Source organism: Chrysochloris asiatica, unplaced genomic scaffold (assembly GCF_000296735.1).
Source record: "Chrysochloris asiatica unplaced genomic scaffold, ChrAsi1.0 scaffold00007, whole genome shotgun sequence".
Lineage (NCBI taxonomy): Eukaryota > Metazoa > Chordata > Mammalia > Afrosoricida > Chrysochloridae > Chrysochloris > Chrysochloris asiatica.
The window spans coordinates 1,474,759-1,494,549 of NW_006408525.1; the positions used below are offsets into that span (position 1 = coordinate 1,474,759).

At 45.0% G+C, this 19,791-nt stretch overlaps 1 protein-coding gene across 1 annotated transcript in view; it reads right to left on the reverse strand.

Moving 5' to 3' along the window:
* The window catches only part of ASIC2 (acid-sensing (proton-gated) ion channel 2), a 349,916-nt gene that overhangs the window by 90,329 nt on the left and 239,796 nt on the right, over window positions 1-19,791 (reverse strand). The window contains exon 2 of the mRNA XM_006832315.1: window positions 17,899-18,049. Coding sequence (XP_006832378.1) covers window positions 17,899-18,049 — 151 coding nt within the window. The remainder of the gene's footprint in view (window positions 1-17,898; window positions 18,050-19,791) is intronic.

The following is a 19,791-nucleotide window of genomic DNA, read 5'->3' on the forward strand; positions in this document are numbered from 1 at the left end:
CTTCCTGAGGGCCAGGCAAGGTACTTGGTGTTTCATACCTTTCTGCACTAATTTTCACAGTCACTGGACCACTGCGTACTGAATGTCCACTGTGGGCACATGGCACTGGGCAAGGGCCAGCTGTTTGGTGGTGATCCCAGTCTCTGCCATCACAGAGCTCACGTTCTGGTGGGTGGACACTCAATCAGCAGCATGATGAGTACTAGGAGAGACAGTGAAGTAGGGAAGGGGATTGAGTGACAGGACAGAGTAGGGTGGCTGTGGACTCTCAGACAGGAGCCAGGGAAGGCTCTCCCAGGGAATGGAGTAGGAGCGGGTGAGCCATGGAATGACTGAGGGAAACACATTCTAGACAGAGGGACAGCAAGTGCAAAGGCCCTGAGATAGGGAATCCCTTGGTCTCTTTCAACAGCATCAGGCTGGGGAGCAGAGGCCAGATGATCATTTCACTGACTTCTCACTGTTTTGTAGTATCATGGGTCACATTCTGCATTGTGTTGTTGTCCTTTGGGTTCTTGCCTCATCCCTTTCAACAGCCCACAAGCACCTTGCAGGTCAGGACTCAGTGCATATGACAAACCTTGGGGTTTTTACAGACTTCATCTTTCTGGATCCCCCATACCACCCCAGCTGTCAGGGGTCAATACACCCAGTTTATTCTACTAGATTTCTTTTCCAATGCACCCCTTTTATAGATCAGATACAGAAACCAAAGCAGACCCCAGCACCTGGTTCTCCGGACACCTATCCCCTTCTGTCCTTTGCCCATCTGCTAGAGGCCCCAGTTAAGGCCGATGATGAGTTGGACAGGAAAGCAGAGGGACAATGGTTTAGTTTACAATGGGCTCAGCAGCCTCCAGTCTCTCATCTCCAAGTTCAGGGGACAGCTCACAGCACGTGTGACAAGGACTGGGGCAAGGGGCCCAGTCTCTATCTTAAGAAGTCTGGTGGCAAGGGCCTAGAGGATGTTGGGTGAACTAGAGGTGCCATCTTGGCCCTTCACACTCTTCTGGCTGGTATCAGGAATTCTATGTCACAAGGAGGCCCAAGGCAGGCCCTGGAAGAGAGGCCAGGAAATATATCAAAGAAATCAAAGGCTCTGAGTCCCAGCCCTGCCATTTCCTAGTGTGTGACCCAGGGTAAGTTATATAGCTTTTCTGAGCCTTGGTTTCCTCTTTGGTCAAACGAAACGGGCACGATGACTATAAAATTCTATGATTGGAGGACTACGCCCAGAGTTCTGAACCTCACTGCGCTTCATTTCAGTCTTCAGAGGAATGACTTTCCTTTTAAAATATAGAAGTGGCTGCTTAGCCAGTCCCTCCAAGTTGGCAGAGGCTGTTTTTTTTTTCTAAGGAATCGTTAAGTTGCAACCTAGCTGAATGAATTGGACAGTGTCCTCCTTCTCTGCCCCATCGCCTGATAAACCCAGTAAAACCACATCCCTAGGAAAGACAATTAGAACTCAGTATGGGAGAGATGGTACGTTCGTGCTTGATTGCTCACAGGTGACATTTTGAGGCTAAACGAGCTCCTAGATGAGGGAAAATCAACACTGTGTCCTCATACTAGATGGGCTGCAATTATGTCTGTTCAGGGTGGCAGTGTGGTATAGCACGGAGCTCTTAGAAACAGTTCATGCATCAGGAGAGGTTCCTAAGTGTACTACCAAGGGGGTGGGGAGGGCAGCAACAATGGCCATAGATGTTTAGTGAAGGCTGCAAACTCCAGCACCTTCCTACAGAGCCACTGAACATATTAACATTTTACAAGCCCTGAGGAGTACAGCAGGGGCTCTGGTGGCACAGTGGGTTAAGCATTGGGCTGTTAACAGAAAGGTTGGCAGTTCGAATCTACCAATCGCTCCATGGTACAATGATGAGGCAGTATCCTTTTGTAAAGATTTACACCCTTGGAAACCTGATTGGGCAGTTCTACAGTGCCTTAGAGAGTCGCTATGGGTTGGAATCACATACCACGGCAATAAGTCTGGTTTGGCTAGCGGAGAAGTATAGCAGGATGGTTGGTGAACATGGTTAACATGCTTGGCTGCTAACTGAAAGGTTGGGGGTTCAAGTCCATCTTGGACATGCATTTCTGAAAAATCAGGCACTGAAGACCCTCTGGAGCAGTTGTACTCTGACACATGTGGGCACCTTGGGTTGGAGTCAACTTGACTTCTTAACCAGCTGGTTACTGGTTACTGGTTAAGAAGTATAGTAAAACATGTTAGACTTCGTTTAACCAACTTGTTTTCATTCTTCAGGAGCTCGAGTTCTTGTTGGAAAGAGCCCAGAACCAAATCAGAAGACTTGGATTCAAGGTCTAGTTCCCATCCTTGCTTGTAAAGATGGTAGGAAAGTCTCTTGACTTCTCAGAGACTTGCTTACGGCATCTACGGAATGGAAGTCGTTAGAACTGTTTCTTCCACATCACAGAACTGCACCAGCAGCCTTGGCTAGAATGGGTGAAACTGCTTTATATGGTGTAGAGTGCTGTGCTTGAGTGAGTCAAGGAGTCTTACTCACACAACAGGGAAATGCAGCTGCATTTAACACCTTCCTGCTAAACAGCATATTTATAAAATTTGCATTAGTGGAGGCACTGTGTGTAGAGATGGGTCTTGTCTTGTTACAAAGAGATTTACCCCAATGGTTCTTTCAATAATGAGTTTCTCCTAGTGCATCCAGGCTCAGAGATTATAAATTACTTGATAAGAAGACTGAGGCTTCTGTGTGGGCGACCTGTGTGCAGGAGACAGTACCCCGGAAAAGACATCAGGAAGTGCCGTGTTTCCGAAATTATAAGGGGAGTTGGAGGATGATTAAGATTCTATTTATAAAAAACTCTGTTTACACACATTGACGGCGGAAGTTAGGCACAACCAGATTGCTGAACGGATCATGTATATAAATTGTGATGTGATTATAGAATTCAAAGTCGTTCAAATTGTAACTGAATTCATTGTAGATTTCCATTATTGAATATTTTCTTAGTCAGTGACTCTAAAAAGCAGGATAGTTTTCATGCATGGTGATGTCTGACAAATGTTTTGATGCTCAGATGGTATCCTCAGACTTCCAAAAGATTGGAAAACTGGTCTACGGGAGTGATGCTCACACATGGATGCACAAATGAACCCCCTGGGTATCTGGCTACCATTCAGATTTTGGGTAGGGCTCCCAGGTGAGGCAGGTTGGCTAAGGCCCACACTGTGAGCAGCAGGACTCAAAGGAGAAAATCCATGCTCTTGAGCAGAACACACAGACCCTTGCTGACTTGGCCTCTGCCTTCTTCTCTAGTGCCAGGTTTTATCCTCAGATGAAACCACCCCAATTGCTCTTGGCTTTTGCTCCTCAATCCTCTCTTCTGCTTGGGATCTCACATCCCCACGGTCTCATTCTTCATCTACAGTAACCTAACTCCCACATGCTGCCCATCCACTTGACAACCAGGCTCAGATGGGGACCAAAGGCCATCTCCGCTCAGAAACCTCCACTGAGATACTCTTTCCGCTCCCTTCCAGAACCATCTACCTTCTTCATTGTTCTCCATCAATCCTCTATCATGGCACTCATTTGTTTATATGTCCACTGACTAGATTCCAAGTGCCTGCCACTATGTAGTCACGTTTCTATAAAAGTTGTTGGAAAATGAATTTCCATTTACCACTACCACCAGCAATCAGTTAGTCAGGCTGTGGAGGCTTTGTGCTGCTATGATGCTGTGCTGGAAAATAGGCCAGCAGTATTTCAAATACTTGGAAATCAGTCAGTGATAACCCTGTGGATCACAGAATACTGCCCAAGACTTTGGATGCATCGGTCGGAGGGACCATCCTTAAAGCAGGACATCATGTTGGGTAAAGTGGAGGACAAGCAAAGGTGAAAACTCTTCTTAAGATGTATTGACACAATGGTCACAGTCATGAAGGGGGTGCAACGCCAGGGGGTGCTTCACTCTGTTACAGAGAGTTGCCATGAGTTGGCGCTGACTTGATGGTAATTAACAATAACACATAAAAGGAGGCTTAAAGATAGTCCCTTAACCTCTCTGTTTCACTGAGTGCCTGGAACATACGTAAATGTTCAGTCAAGTGAGATGCTGAATGGAAGGTTGAGTTCTGATGGTGAGTCTGATCCATCCACCTCTTACATGTCCTATTGAGAGAGCAGCCTGGCTAAGTTGGGCTTAGTGAGGGGCTTGAGAAAGTCAGTGGAAAAATGAAATGAAAAGATAATGACAGTTTTTCCATGAAATTTTGCAGCCCCCTCATATTTTCTGTACAGCACTTAGTTTAATGCAGGGCTTTCCAGAATGATAAAAGTTAGGCTGTTTCTGGCTGCTTACTGTATGTCTGCCTCCAATGGTGCACAGGACTTATGGTATCATTCCTCCAGGCTCCTTGGGCACCTGACCCTCTCCTCCCCTCCAATATCCAGGCACAATCTGGGAAAGAGGTCGGCACACACGCTAGCTGTTGCGTGTCACTGTGTTCCACACTTTCAGAATTCAGCCTGCTCTTCTCATTTGTGGAGGTCCTCAGTGCCTGGCAGCATGACAAGAATTCTTCCTGGAAGCAGAGATGTTGGGGAAACCATAGCAACCATCAGCATCCACTCCTGTTCATGTCCCACTTGTGATGGGGGTAGCAAATGCTACCCTTGATTGCCGCTCAGGCCCTCCAGCTACACTGAAAATTTATGATTAATCTTAATTTAACTTTTATTTTTATCAAAGCAATATATGTACATAATTAAAAAAGTCAAATGGTACCTCAAGGCTTCTGATGAAAAGCAGCAGTTTGCTGCTCCACCTCTCCCATTCCCGGAGCCCCACACTCAGAGGCTTTCCATGGACATTTTTATAGCTGTAGTTAGCTGTCATTGCTGGAGGTAGCTCCTGAATTAAGGTGGCCCCAAGCACAATGGAATGAAATCCACCCTGTCCTGTGCCAGCCTTATGATTGGCTGTGGATTGGTCTGCTGTGATTTCTAGGTTTTCCATTGGCTGATATTCCGAAGTAGATAGCAGGTCTTTTTTCCTAGTTCGTCTTAATCTGACACTTGGCTAACATCACAGTAAAACAACACACAAGCACACACTGACAGATGAGTGGCGGCTGTTCAGTATGAGGTGCACTGGCCTGGAGCTGAATCTGGGTCTCCCTGGGGCATGGAAGCTGAGACTTCTACCACAGAACCATCACCACTGCTCCGTTACTCCCAACCTATTGAATTCCTAACAAAGAAGATGATGCAAAGTGTCTTGCCCTATTCCCTTTCATTTTCCTAATGTTGTTGTTGTTAGGTGCCATCGAGTCAGTACTGACGTACAACAGATTGAAACACTGTCCAGTCCTGTAGTTAACCTCACAATCGTTGCTAAGTTTGAGCCCATTACTGCCGCCACAGTGTCAGTCCATCTAGTTGGGGATCTTGCTCTTTTTTTCTGACCTTCAATTTTACCAAACAGGATACCCTTTTCCAGGGACTGGTCCCTCCTGAGAATATGCCCGAAGTATGAGAGATGAAGTCTGGCCATCCTGGCCTCTAAGGAACACTCTGGCTGTACTTTCAACACAGATTAGTTTATTCTTTTGGCAGTCCATGGTACGTTTAACACCACAACTCAAATGCATCAATTCTTCTACGGTCTTCCTTATTCACTGTCCAACTTACACATGCACATGAGGCTATTGAATATACCATGGTTTGAGTCAGGCATACTTTAGTCCTCAAGCTGACAGCTTTGCTCTTGAACACTTTAGGGAGGTCTTGTGCAGCTGATTTGCCTAATGTAATACGTTGTTTGGAGTGCCTCCAGTGCTGCATCAAATTGTTGAAATATTTCAATCTGTATTCCATCAGTTCCTGGAGCCTTGCTTCTTGCCAATCTCTTCAGCACAGGCTGGACTTCTTCCTTCAGTATCATTGGCTCTTAACCATATGCTACCTCTTAAAATGGTTGAATATTGACCATAGCTTTTTTGCACAGGACTCTGTGTAAACATTTCATCTTCTTTTGATGCTTTCTTTTTTTTAAGTTTTTATTGTGAATTGAGAGAAAGTTTACAGGGCAGGTCATCACTTCTACATTCAAAAAATCATATGCTTTGTTTCATTACAATGATTATAATCCCCTCCGTGTACCATCAGTTAACAGTATTTCTCTCTATTCATTTTAGCTCTTTTTAAAAAAAAAAACACACCACCACCACCACTCAGTCATATATAATAAGTTACACCACCAAAAGGCACATTCTGCAAGTCTGCTTCCAGGCTGCCAGCTTTCAGTCCCTCTCTTTCCCTGAATCTACGGTCCTCAGCAGCTCCCTCTCTCCATGTCCCATCTCTGCCTCCATCTCTGGGGTCACTGCTTCTCTGGATAAAGTCCTGCATTACGCCTGTGCTCTTCTCCCATGATGGTCCTAGGGTCCTCTGTTTCTGGACTGTAAGATTAACCACTCCCCCGTTTTTGCTATAAAACTTCTACCTTTACAATTGTGACAACAGTCATGATAACAATTACTCACTATTGAATCATAAGAATCTTATCTCCATTTCTTTTTACCAGACCCATCTAGACAACATAAAAACTATTTAGTGGGGTCTGTATCTTCCCCCACACACTTTTAAACTAAACTCTTTCTTGAAACCTTGTAAGCCAGTCACTTCAAGGCTATATCACCCCATTTTTAGGTAGCCAATGTCTAAGTTGCCCATCCATATCTACCCTGTGTACAGAGGGGATAACATTGCTTATTGATGTGAAGACTCCTTCTCTTTCGGTTGGTATTTTTCATTTCCTTTATAAAAAATTGTTCTTTTTAAAAAAAATCTTCCTCTAGTCCAAGTTCTGATTATCAAGCCATGGAGGCTAGGTCAATTGGGTACCATCTGCAAGTTTTGGTGTTTTTGTGTGTCTCCCCTCACTTCATATTAGCTGGATGCTTCACAGCTCTAGCCCTCTGAGGCTATGTCTTTGTCCTTGGGCTCAGGTGTCCCCAGGTCTCACCACACTTTGGATCAACCAACCCTTCCTCTTCTCTCTCTCATCTCCAGGTTAATGGGAGCCTATGGAACTTGGTTGAACTCAGCCCAGTTTTTCATTGTTGCCTTTCCCCCTCTTCCACTCACCGGTAGACCAATGTGGTCGCCAGCACGCTTACATGCCTGCTTATGTGTCCCCTTTGAGTTTCTGTCTTAGAGGGGGGTCTTTTGATGCTTTCTGTGTCATTCAATACTTTGCCCATAGAATCATTCAATATTGCAAGTTGAGGCATTTTTCCTTTAGTATTTTGTTTGAGAGATGCTGCATGTGTTCTTCCCTTTTGGTTTTCTAACTCCAGGTCTTTGCATATTTCATTATAAGACTTTGTTTTATTAAGCTGCCCTTTGAAATCCATTTGTTCAACTCTTTTACTTCCTCATTTCTTCCATTCACTTTAGCACTTTTATGCTGGACTGCAGGTTTCAGAGTCTCTTTTGACATCCGTTTTGGTCTGTTCCTTATTTCATGCCATTAAAAAAAAAATGTTTTATTGTGAATTATGTGATCATTTACATGGGAGAACATTAGTTTTACATTCATCCTATCGTATATCGCTTCATTGCCATGGTTACAATTCCCTCCATGCATCATCAACCAACCTGCCCCCCGGTAGTCAGCAAACAGCCCCCCTCCCTCTCTGTGTCTAAAGTCCCCAGCTGCTCCATCTCTCCACGTCATCGTCTTTGCCTCCGTATGAACTTTTGTTTTATTACTGTAGGATGTTCTTGATGTCATCCCACAACTCTTCTAGTCTTTAGTCATTAGTGGCTAATGCATCAAATCTGTTCTTGAGATAGTCTCTAAATTCAGGTAGGGTATGTTCAGTGTTATAATTTTGCTCTTGTGAACTTGTTTTCATTTTCTTCAGTTTCAGCCTGAACTTGCATATAAACAATTGATAGTCTTTTCCACAGTCTTGTTTTGACTGAAAATATTGAGCTTTTCCCACCACGTTCCCCACAGATGTAATTAATTTGATCCCTGTGTATTTCATCTGGTAAGGTCCAAGTGTATAGTCATCTTTTATGTTGCTTAAAAAAGATATTTGCAATGAAGTCATTGGTTTTGCAAAATTCTATCATGTGATCTCCAGCATAATTTCTATCACCATGGCTATATTTTCCAATTATTGATCCTTCCTCTTTGTTTCCAACTCTCACATTCTAATCACCAGTAATTATCAATATATCTTGATTGCAAGGTTGATCAATTTCAGCCTGAAAGGCTGGTAAAATTCTCCAAGTTCATCATCACTGGCTTTAGTGGTTGGTGCCTAAATCTGAATAATAGTGGTATTAACTGGTCTTCCTTGTAGGTGTACGGCTATTATCCTCTTACAGATCACATTGTATTTCGAGATAGATCCTGAAGTGTTCTTTTTGACAATGAATGCAACACTATTCCTCTTCAATTTGCCATTCCTGACTTATAGTTGTCATATTCAGAATGACCAATACCAGTCCATTTCAGCTCACTAATGCCTAGGATATCGATCTTTATGTGTTCCACTTGATTTTGACAACTTCCAGTTTTCCTAGAGTCTTATTTCATACATTCCATGTTCTGATTATAAATGGATGTTTGCAGCTGTTTCGATTCATTTTGAATTGTGCCCCATTAGCAAATGAAGGTTCCCAAAGCTTACTCCATTCATGTCATCATGGTCAACTGTACTCTGAGGAGGCAGCTCTTCCCCAACCATATTTTTTGAGTGCCTTCCAACCTGAGGGACTCATCTTCTGGCACGATATCTAACAATGTTCTGCCGCAGTTCAGAAGGTTTTCAGTTGCTAAACATTGAGAAGTAGTCCATCTCTCCTTCTTCCTAGTCAGAGTGTGGAAGCTCAGCTGAAACCCATCCACCATGGGTGACCCTGCTGGTATTCAAAATACCAGCGGCATAACACCAGCATCACAGCAACACGCAAGCCCCCAAAGTATGACAAATGGACAGATGAATGTTGGTTGATGGCAATGATTTAATTTAATTTTTGGTTTGGGAAAGGAGCAGAGATAAATCTATTTGTTCAATGAACCATTTTTAACCAACATTTTCTGAGGCTGTGGAGCTCTGTAGACATGTCCTAAATGTCTTTCATTTTCTTGGGTGATGAGGAGAGATGCTTAGTGTGGGCCTCTGGGTTGTACACATGCACAGAACCAACGAGCATGCTTTTCATCCCAATAACAGCAGCCTCTTGTCTGATGGCTTTTAAGGCGGTTTCCATGGAGCTCCAGACTTCCCCAGGGATGCCCAGCTGTGGTCCAGGGGAGCAATGGAGAAAGCAAACTAAGGTCTTTGGCTTCCCATTTCCAGCTGGACCAGAGAAGTTTGCTTTGATTTGTTTTATATATTGAGACTGTGCTAAACCTTTCGTTCATTATAAGGACCTTGCCATTGAAAAGGAAAAGGGAAAGAAAAAAAAAAAGAGGAGAACTGCAACAGACCTATCATTATATACCATTCACTCTCCAAAGATGTCACCTGAACCATTTTTTTCCTGAGCTATTTTCATGGCAGTGCTTTTAAAAATCATATTGCTTGAACATTAAAGGGAATTTAAAGTAAGGAGCATTGCTTTTGGGTTCAGATGTGACTTTTAAGCTTGGTTTAAATGCTTAACTAGATATGTGCTCTTGGGAAGCTTATTTCATCTCTCAGGGCCTCATTTTCCTTACCTTTCAAGGACAATTATAATACCTCGTTAGTAGGGTCATTGGGGGTACTCATGAGATTGACTCATAGTTGTTGATTATTAGTTGCCTAGGAGTTTGTTCCAAATCACAGAGACCCTATGTGTAACAGAACCAAACCTAGCATGATTCTGTGCCCTCTTCCTGTTCACTGGGATTTGGGGTTCAGTGTGTTGGCTACTGTGTTAAGCCATCTCATTGGGGTTTCCCTCTTTTCCACTGCCCATCTACTTAATCAAACATGATATCCTTTTCTAGAGATTGGTCTTTCCTGATGATGTCTCCAAAGTAAGCGAGTCTAAATCTCACCATCTTCACTTCTAAGTAGCACATTGTTGTTGTTGTTAAGTGCTGTCAAGTCAGTTTCAACTCATATCGACCCTGCATAGGGTTACCGAGGCACAGCTGGTGAGTTTGAACCCCTGGCATTATAGTTCAAACCAACCTTGTGGTCTAGTGCTTATCCTTCAGTGCCACACCGGAAGCAGTACATGGTAGCTACGCATTGCTGCTAGTTTCACTCTTACCGCAGTTCTGCCCGTATGCATAATTCCAACATAGATTTTTTTTCTTTCATCAAATATAGACTTCTGGTAGACATCAGTAAAGCAAATAGTCCAGGACCCCTGTTTTGTAGGAATTTATGTTTTAGGGGAAGGATACAGACAACAACAACAACAACAACAACAAAACCACACACAATAAATAAGTACATTATAAGGTATAGTTGACGAAGGTGACACATGTTATGGAGAAGTAGACAGATGAGCAGTAGGATTTGGGTTGCAGTTTTGAACCAGTAGTTAGGATAGGGCTCATTGAGAAGGTAACTATTAGGCAGACACCTGACCATTGTTGTTGGCTGCCATTGGATCACCCTGGCTCATGGTAACCCCAGTCACAGAAGGATTGCATTGTAATGTGTAGGGTTTTCCTAAGATGATTTCTTCCTAGTCTGTGTCATCTGGAAGCTCTGCTGTTAACATCATAGCACCACACAAGCCCCCACTGACACATGGGTGTCGGCTGCACGTGAGGTGTGTTGGTTGGAGTTGAAAGTGGGTCTCCAGCATGAAAGTGGGAATTCTACCATAGAATCACCACTGGTTCTATGTGAGACAATTAGCCAGGCAGATACCTGAAGAAAGAGAGTCCCAGGAGAGGCCAGAGCGAGTGCATACGCTGCGTGACATAGAAGGCCCTCGAAATCATTTGCTCTGGCTCTGCCAAGGCAACGGCAGTTCCAGTGTTCACATTACTTCTGTTGCTAAGTGCCGTGGAGTCGGTTCGGACTCATCGTGACCCTGTATAGGTTTCTGAGAGTGGCTGATGAGTTTGAACCACCGACTTTGTGGTTCAAACTGACCTTGCTGTCCAGTACATTATCCTGCAGCACCATCCCAGGATTCCAGCCATTACGTTTTGCTGTTGTTGTTAAGTAAGTGCTGTCACATTTGTTGTTGTTGCTAAGAGACATCGAGTCGGTTCCGACCCACAGCAACCCTGTATAGGGTTTCCGAGGAGCAGCTGGTGAGCTTGAGCCACTGATCTTGAGGTTTAAACTGACTTTGCAGTTCAGTGTGTTAACCCACAGCGCCATACCAGGACTCCTCATTGGTGGTAAAATCTGTAAAATATAAAACTCAGGATCTTTTTGGGGCTATGTGTGAAAAAAACTGGATATGTGCAGAAAAGTCTGTCTCCAGTGAGAGAAAATGAAAGGGACTCAGAGAGAAGGAAGGCGGCAGAAGGGGAGAGAGGCCCTGGTTGTCACTGAGGCTGCGTCCTTGCCCCTCCTGCTGGTGGGTTGTTGATGTTACCTTGCATTCTGGGGGCAATGTAATTCCTTTAATGCCTCAGCTTGTTTGAGCCAGGATTCTCTCATGTGAAGTCTAGATAGCACACTGCCCATTGCTTTTATCTTTAAAGTCACTCAGCAGCATCGACACAGAGCTTCATTTTTAACAACCTCCCACCTGTCTTCAATTTAATTTCCTGTCGAAAACTCTGGCCATGAAATCTGCAACTACTATGGTTTAGGACAGCTTTCCGGAAGGTATATTTTCTGAGCTCCTCCATGAAAAAAAGATTTCCATGGTGCAAGACATTTAGGAAATAAATGTTGCATGTGGGGTTCCAATCTTGGAGATTCATGAGCTAGCATGTTAAAGACTTCCTGCAATGGGAAAAAAATGTACTTAACTTTATTTAACCAGAGTTTCTGGGATTTTCTTTTTTTAATTCCAGATTCTTAATATTCATGTAACAAGTAGTATCCCAAACACCTGGGTTCACTTGGGGGCATACTGTCTGGGTCTACGTGTGGCTGAGCCCACCTGCTTTAGAATGGCATGTCACTAGGGTGTCACATGTATATTATGAGGGAGGGTGTCACAAGTTGTGTCCCTGCACAGAGATGTTTGATCAAGCGGGTCACCCTGCAGTGGGGCTGTGTCAGTCTGGAGTAAGGGACACTTTTGATCATTTGCATAGAGGTACCCTCTACTTGTGGGAGCACAGTGGCTTTGTAGGATAAGTACTGGACTGTGAACCTTGAGGTAACTGGTTCGAGCCCACCAATCACTCTTTGGAAGACTGATAAGGTTTTCTGCTCTTGCAAAGATGTATAGCCTTGGAAAGCCTTTACAGGGTCCCTGTGAGATGGAGCCAACTAAACGACCCTTAATAACAACAACCCTCTACTTGTAAGGGTGGTTCAGAAGTAGAATTGTCCCCTTTCCCGTGGGAGACCCAGGTTCAATTCCAAGACAGTGCCTCTCATGTGCACTCACCACCCACCTGTTAGTGGAAGCTTGCCTGTTGCTATGATGCTGCCAGGTTTCAGAGGAGCTTCCAGACTAAAAGACAGACTAGGATCTACTTCCAAACTGTGGGCAATGAGCGCTCTATGGCTCACAGTGGTTCTGATGCTCAGCTGATCATGGATGCCACTGGTTGTCATTGTACATGGGGTCGTTGTGAGTTAGGGTCAGAATCAATGGCAGCTAACAATAGGGACAGCCTCGGCTCTCTAAGCGTAAGCCCACTGGGCTGGGCTCACCGAGTGCACAGTGGTGTCTGTCATATCTCCTTGTAGTGGCCCGACAAGCCGCTGCCTCCCCCTCAGAGGTTCTTTTTGTCAGTCAGAATTATGCCTAAAGGAATGGCTTCTTTGCCACTCCCTTCGATTTCTGAGAGATAAAGCTGTTCACAGGGATTGATCACAGGCTCTTCTATGAGCAGAATGTTGGTGTGGTTGTTAAGTGCCACCGAGTCAGTTCCGACTCATAGCGACCCTATATAGGGTTTCCAAGAAGTAGCTGGTGAATTTGAACCTCTAGCCTTGTGGTTCAAACAGACCTTGTGGTCCAGTGCTTTATACTACAGCACCACCACCAGGGTTCCTTGAGTAGAATGAGGCTTCTAAATGCCAAGGGGCTTCAGGATTCCTGTCACAGGTGTGGGGTATTTGGAACATTCTCTGGAATATCTGCACTACCCTCTGCATCCGGGACACTTTGGTATCTCCTCCCACCCAGTGATCATCATCCCCCTCCCAATGCTTCCAGTCTGCAGTTGTTGTTAGGTGCCGTTGAGTCGGTTCCGACCCATAGAAACCCTGTATAGGGTTTTCGAGGAGTGGCTGGTGAGTTTGAACTGTCGACCTTGAAGTTCAAGCCAACTTTGCAATCCAGTGCATTAACCCACAGCACCACACTAGGACTCCAGTCTGCAGAAGACCTCATTATTCTTTCAGCATCCTCTAGAGTTGCTGGACTGTCTTTGTTTCGGTTGTCTCTCTTGACAGGTGAGGAAACAGACTCACTCATTTGGTATCTGTCACATAGCTCCTAAAGGAAGCTCTGGGATTTGATCCATTAGACCCCAGTTTCTTATTCTACCACAGTGCCGCTGCCCTCAAGCTGTCCATGGCCACTTCCTCAACAATCATGTTTCCATTCCTTTTCTCTCTCTCATCATCCAAGTATCTTACGTAAAGGTCTGGTCTCCTTCCTCAGGAAACTGAAAGGTGGCAATGCCAAGGAAGCAAAAGGAAAGATGAACTAATAGTCAGTTCCTCATTCTCACTAGCCACATTTCAAATGCTCATAACATTGCCCTCTGTGCAGAAAGTCCTGTTGGACAGCATTGACCAGAGGAAATAAGCAATTTCTAATGCCCCTCTCCACCATGCTTCCCCAACCACCTGGCCTCCATGGAAACCCGGGAATGGAGAGTGCTCATGTGTCACCTAGGAACGGCGCAAGCTCCTGGCAGGAATGAGACTGGAGTTCTCTTGGTTTTCTGTGTGCAAGCCTTGCCTTCTAATGAGATACTTAGCTCCTAGGATGCAAGGTCTTTATTTTGTGTCTTCTGCACCCCTGACAGTGACCTGTACAATGTTAGATACAAGGCAGGTCTGTAATGACATGATTGCTGATTTAGAACTGAATTGGTCCAGTTCATAGTCCAGTTGCCTGTGGTCTGGTAGGCCTGGCTTTGCCACAAACTCTTGGTGTGAGTTTCCAAACATCACTGCCTCATGCTGGGCTTCGTTTCTGCTTCCTCAGAGAAACGAGAAGGTTGATCTAGATTAGATAGTCTCAGATGTATTTTATACCACTCTGTTTATGGCTTTAGGAGTCCGAATGTAAATTTCCTAGGTCCAAGCCTGAGGTTGGGGCCCATTCTACCAGCTGGCAGTTCTTAGACCCAAGGCCAGACCCACAGGGATCTGTGTTGTGTGAGGATGCCCTATGATGAGGTTGTGAATGTGAGTATACTGTGAGTGTGTGTGCGCCTGTGTGACTACCCAATACTTGTGCTTTTAATTCTGAATCAAGTTAACAAGCTGGGAAATCCAACATCACTGTTGATCAAGTCCTAACCCCTGGTGCCTGTGAATGTGATTCTGTTTAAAGATGTTGAAGAAGTTGGCATGAGGCCATGGGGTCCCATGTTCTGATACATATACCAACTGCCAGTGAGTCAGTTCTGACTCATAGCGACGCTGTGTAGGGTTTTTGAGGTTGTAAATCTTTACGGAAGTAAAGCCTCATCTTTCTCTTGTGGATCAGCTGGTGGGTTTGAACTGTCGATCTTGTGGTTAGCAGCAGTCCAGTGCTTATCCTACAGCACCACTACATATGGGGTTACAATAAGTTGGAGTGTGTTGGTTTTAACATCATGCAATGTGCCTGGTATCTTTAGAAAGGGAGGAGAAGCGGCACAGAGCTGCAGAGAGGAAGGCAGCCATGTGAAGACGGTACAGCGATTGGTGTTGTTAAAGTTCCGTTCAATCAGTTCCGAATCACAGCGACCCTGTATAGGGTTTCCAAGAAGTGGCTGGCAAGCTTGAACTGCCAACCTTGTGGTTCAAACCGACACTGCAGTCCAGTGCATTAACCCACAGTGCCACGCCAGGATTCTGGCAGCAGTGATTAGAGGGATACATTTACAAGCCAGGGAACACTGGAAGCTAGGGAGAGGCAAGGAAGACATTTCCCCTAGAGTCTTCAGTGAGCACAGCGCTGCTAACTCCCTCAAATTGGGCTTCTGGCCTCCTGATCTGTGAGACAATAAATTCCTGTTGTCTTAAGCCATTCTGTTTGTGGTATTTTCTTATAACAGCCCTGGGAAACTAATACAATTGCCAAGGAAAATACAATTAACTTCAGCTCAGGCCGTGGGAGCTGTGTCTCCAGAACTCATTTTACTTCTTGTTCCTTTTCTTATTCCACAGGTGATTCAATAAGCAAATAAGTTCTGGTGTCTGCAAGGAAGGGCCTCTCTTTGGGGACCATGACTCAGCTCCCAGGACCCAGGCCAGAGGGAATATAGGCTGGCCACGGGAATGTTCTGGAAAGCCAGGCCCTGTTCGCCATGTCTCAGTGACATTCACAGGAACTTCCTTCATCAATCTGCATCTGGCATTGCGGGGAGCATGTGTCTAATCTAGAAACATGGACATGACCAATGACGTAGCTCCTCAGCAAGGAGCTGATAGGGCTGGGGAGGTCCTGGAGCCTGAGGTAGGATGCTGGAAGCTATTCCTGTAACACTACATCTGACAGCGATTTTATTTCACAGGTTAAACACCAGAATGAACCATAACCAGTGTTATAATAAGCAACGGAAGCACAGGTGTACTTGTGTTTATTTACTAATCTATAGTGAATAATTTCACATTTTTCACCACATCAAAGATTCTGCTTGTAGGTCTGGCTGGTATTTGTCTCTCTCCGAACTCCACAGCACCTTCCTATGGAATCAACGTTGCTTTTCAAATTTACCATCTCTAACAAGGAGCTCTGGTAGTGTAGTGGTTACAAATTGGGTTGCGAACCTCAAGGTCAGCAGTTTGAAACTACCAGCTGTTCCGTGGGAGAAAGATGAGGCTTTCTGCTCCCGTAGAGATTTACAGCCTCAGAAACCCTGTACAGGATTGCTATGAGTTGGAACTGACTCCACAGCACATAATCATCACCAATAAGGACAAAGCATCCAATAAACAAGGTAAATCCATGCTTGCTTGTGATTACTTACTACTCTGTAGTCAAACGTTTCACATGTTTTGGATGTGGTAAAAACACATGAAACAGTTTCACTGCAGATTAATAAGTAAGCACAAGTAAACCCATGCGTACCTTGCTTCTTGGTAATCTGTCTGTTGCTGTTAAGTGCCGTCAAGTTGGCTCTGACTTATAGTGACCCTGTATAGGGTTTCCGAGGAGCAGCTTGTTGGGTTTGAACCACTGACCTTATGGTTTGCAGTCTGGTGCTGATCGTACAGCGCCACACCAGGAGTCCAATCTAACCATACTGTAAAAGGTCATGTTGTTGGTGTTATGTGCCGTGGAGTCGGTTCCGACTCATAGTGACCCTGTACAGGGTTTCTGAGGCTATAAATCTTTATGGGAGCAGAAAGCCTCATTTTTCTCCCACGGAACAGCTGGTAGTTTCGAACTGCTGACCTTGTGGTTTGCAGCCCAATTCGTAACCACTATGCTACCAGAGCTCCTTGTAAAAGGTCATGCTCAATGTATTTCTTAATCTAGTCTACCAATAGTGAAAAACTATAAAAGTTTGAGAAAAGGGAAAGGACCCACACAAAGATATGATTAAAAGGTATTGAGAAGGCCGAAAAATTGTTGAAAAATGATAACAGCACATTATTTCCAAAATTAATATCATTAGCAAAAATTGTACCTCTGTGTCCAAGTATCATAAACCAAATTTTGTTTCCTTCCACTACAACTTTATAGAATTTTTAATAAAACAAAACAAAACAAAAAAGGTCATGCTCACCTCTCCCCATCAGGGTGATTGGAGGAAAGGGAGAGAGCTTGGAGTTTTCAGTCAGTCACCATTGCCTCAGAAGCCTGGGAGGCAAAGTCTGGGGAGGGTGGGGTCTTGGAATGGGAGGAAAGGGCTCCAGGACTCATTGGGTGTGTGTGTGTGCAGCAAGTGGTGGGTGCTGCATAGTGTCCTCAGAAGGCTCTTGCTTGGTGGCTTGGCTTCCACCCTCTCTTTAGCTTCAACCTGAGTGTCTAGGATCTCTCTCCCGGAGATTCTTCTCTTACTCCTTCCTCTCCTTTAGTCCTCCTTACAACACTCAGCAAGGAACTTTCCCTTGGAGTGGGGGCAGGTGGTTCTTCCATAGGTCTGTCACACTGGACTGTAATTTTCTGTCTCTTTCTCTAGACTTTGAACAAGGACTTGGTCTTTTTCATCTTAGTATCTTTACTTATGTTAAAGTCTAAGAGACATTACTTGCTTAATGAATAGTTTCCTGAATACACAAACAAATGCATGACATAAACTTCAGTGCCTGCACACATGGGTCCTCCCGGGGCTTATACATGCAAGTATGGCGCCAGGTCCCTGAATCCATACCCTTTGGTTTTCCAACACTTAACAAATCCTTCCACCCTCTGACAGTTTTAGAAGCCTGCTTGCCTTTATGTTGGGTCTTCTTGGCTGGGCTAGGGTATTCAGGAAGGCTGGGAGACGAAGGAGCTGGCCCATCCCTCCTCTTGCCCCCACCTCCTCCCCGCTCCACAGGAAAGCAGACTTCATAGGCTGAGCAAACACAGCTCCACCGGAGCCCACCCCCTTGTCCAGCACCCCTGTTCCTTGTGCCCAGCTCACCTGTCTCTCCCCAGATGGGCAGGTACTCATCTTGCTGAATGTCCAGCATGATCTCTAGTCCGTTGCCTGTCCCTCCTTTGACCGTGGTAAGCAGAGGTTTGCCATCCTCGCCTGAGTTAAACATGTAACACTTCCCATATTTTGTAAACACCTGAAGGAGAGAAGAGGAAGAGAGAGAGGCACATAGGTGACTTAAGATTGGGCTCTTGAAATGCTGAGTCCCCACAACATGTCCCAACAAACCCTTCTTGGGGACCGATGATTCTGTACCCTGGTTATGCCAAGTGGGACTCTGGTATCAAAGAGACACCCTTTGGGGTTTGATGTAATGGGATCTAGTCTCTGGATGATCCTATCCACGTCCAAACATTAAATATCAGCTGTAAACTCTGAACTCCAGGGTACTCCTCCAGCCTACCCATTGCCTCATATGCACATCCTATAGATGTTACTCAGACCCCTGACATTCGCCATGGACCAAAGAGAACAAGTCATCTTCCTTAGCATCTTGGCCCCATCCAACGATTCTCCTGCACTCCTATTTTGGGAACAGCATTGCCACCTGCCAATGTGGTAAGTAAGTCACAGTCCTGTCATCGCTGTCTCTGCCTCGGTCTTGAAGATGGCCTTCACTCACTATGTGTCTTCCAATCATTTCTTGCTGGGGTCTCCTAGCTGAACTCCCTGATTCCAGGCAACGTTTTCCAGCCCTTTCTCTAAAGCTGGCTGTAACTCCCTCTTTTTAAAATGCAAACCTGAACATGCCAATCCTGTACTGAAAATCCTTCAAGGCTACTATCCCTTTACAGCAACAATTCAGACCCTGCTTGGGTCTTCTATGGGGTCCTGGCATGGCCCCGTAGAAGAAGCACTGAACTGCTAACTGCAATGTTGGCAGTTCAAACCCATCAGCTGCTTCTCAGAAACCCTTATCAGGATCGCTATGAGTTGGAACCAACTCGATGACACTTAACAACAACATAGCCTTCTATGGTGCCAGCTCCTCCTGCCTTCTCTCCTACTGCTTCCCACCTAAGTCCACAGGAATCCACTAGGAGGTAAGCCCTGTGAGTTCAAGGACTATGTCTGCTTTCTCACTGATGTATCTAATTCTAGTAGCTAGCACTATGCCAGGCACAGGGTGGTGCTCCAGAAATACTTGTTAAATGAGTGAGTGAGTTAGTGAGTGGAGCCAGAGTCAGCTACTTGATGTGCCCTGCGGGTTCACACACTTGTGGCTTTCCCACACTTTTCTCACACTTTCTTCTTCCTGTAACTTCTCTCTTTCATCTTTCTGCCTGGACAACCTCTTCCAGCTGTTCGCCCAGGTTGAACTGGTGTATCTCCTCCTTCAAAGAGAGTCTTCCTGAGCCCCTAGACTAAGGTGCCCTTTGCTCTCCACAACAGCACCTGTCATGGTGCAGTAGGATGATCCTCTGTCTTTCCTGAACTTGACTCTGCCTTTCATTTCCGAATCCCATCACTTAGTACATTGTCTGACAGACAATAGGAACTCCATAGCCTTTTACAGGATCAAAGCATGAATACAAAGATGCAGCGTGATGCTGAAGAAAGAACCCAGGGCCAGGAATACAGAGATCTTTGCTCAATTTTTGGTGTTGCCACTTACTAGTATGGCTTTGGGTGAACCAAATAAGTCCTCTAGGCCTCAACTTCTCCATCTGTAATATGGGGGTTCTAGTCCTTGTGCTATCTGTTCCTCAAGGTTACTGAGAGGATCAAATGAAGTTATTCATGCAAAAGTGCTTTGAGAACTATAAAAACTTTCTACAAATGCTGTGGGTTATTATGATTACATTACTGCTTGAGAACCTTGAACTGAAGCCAAATTACATCTGGCAAAATTGGTTGGAAGAGAGTCAAGCCAACTGT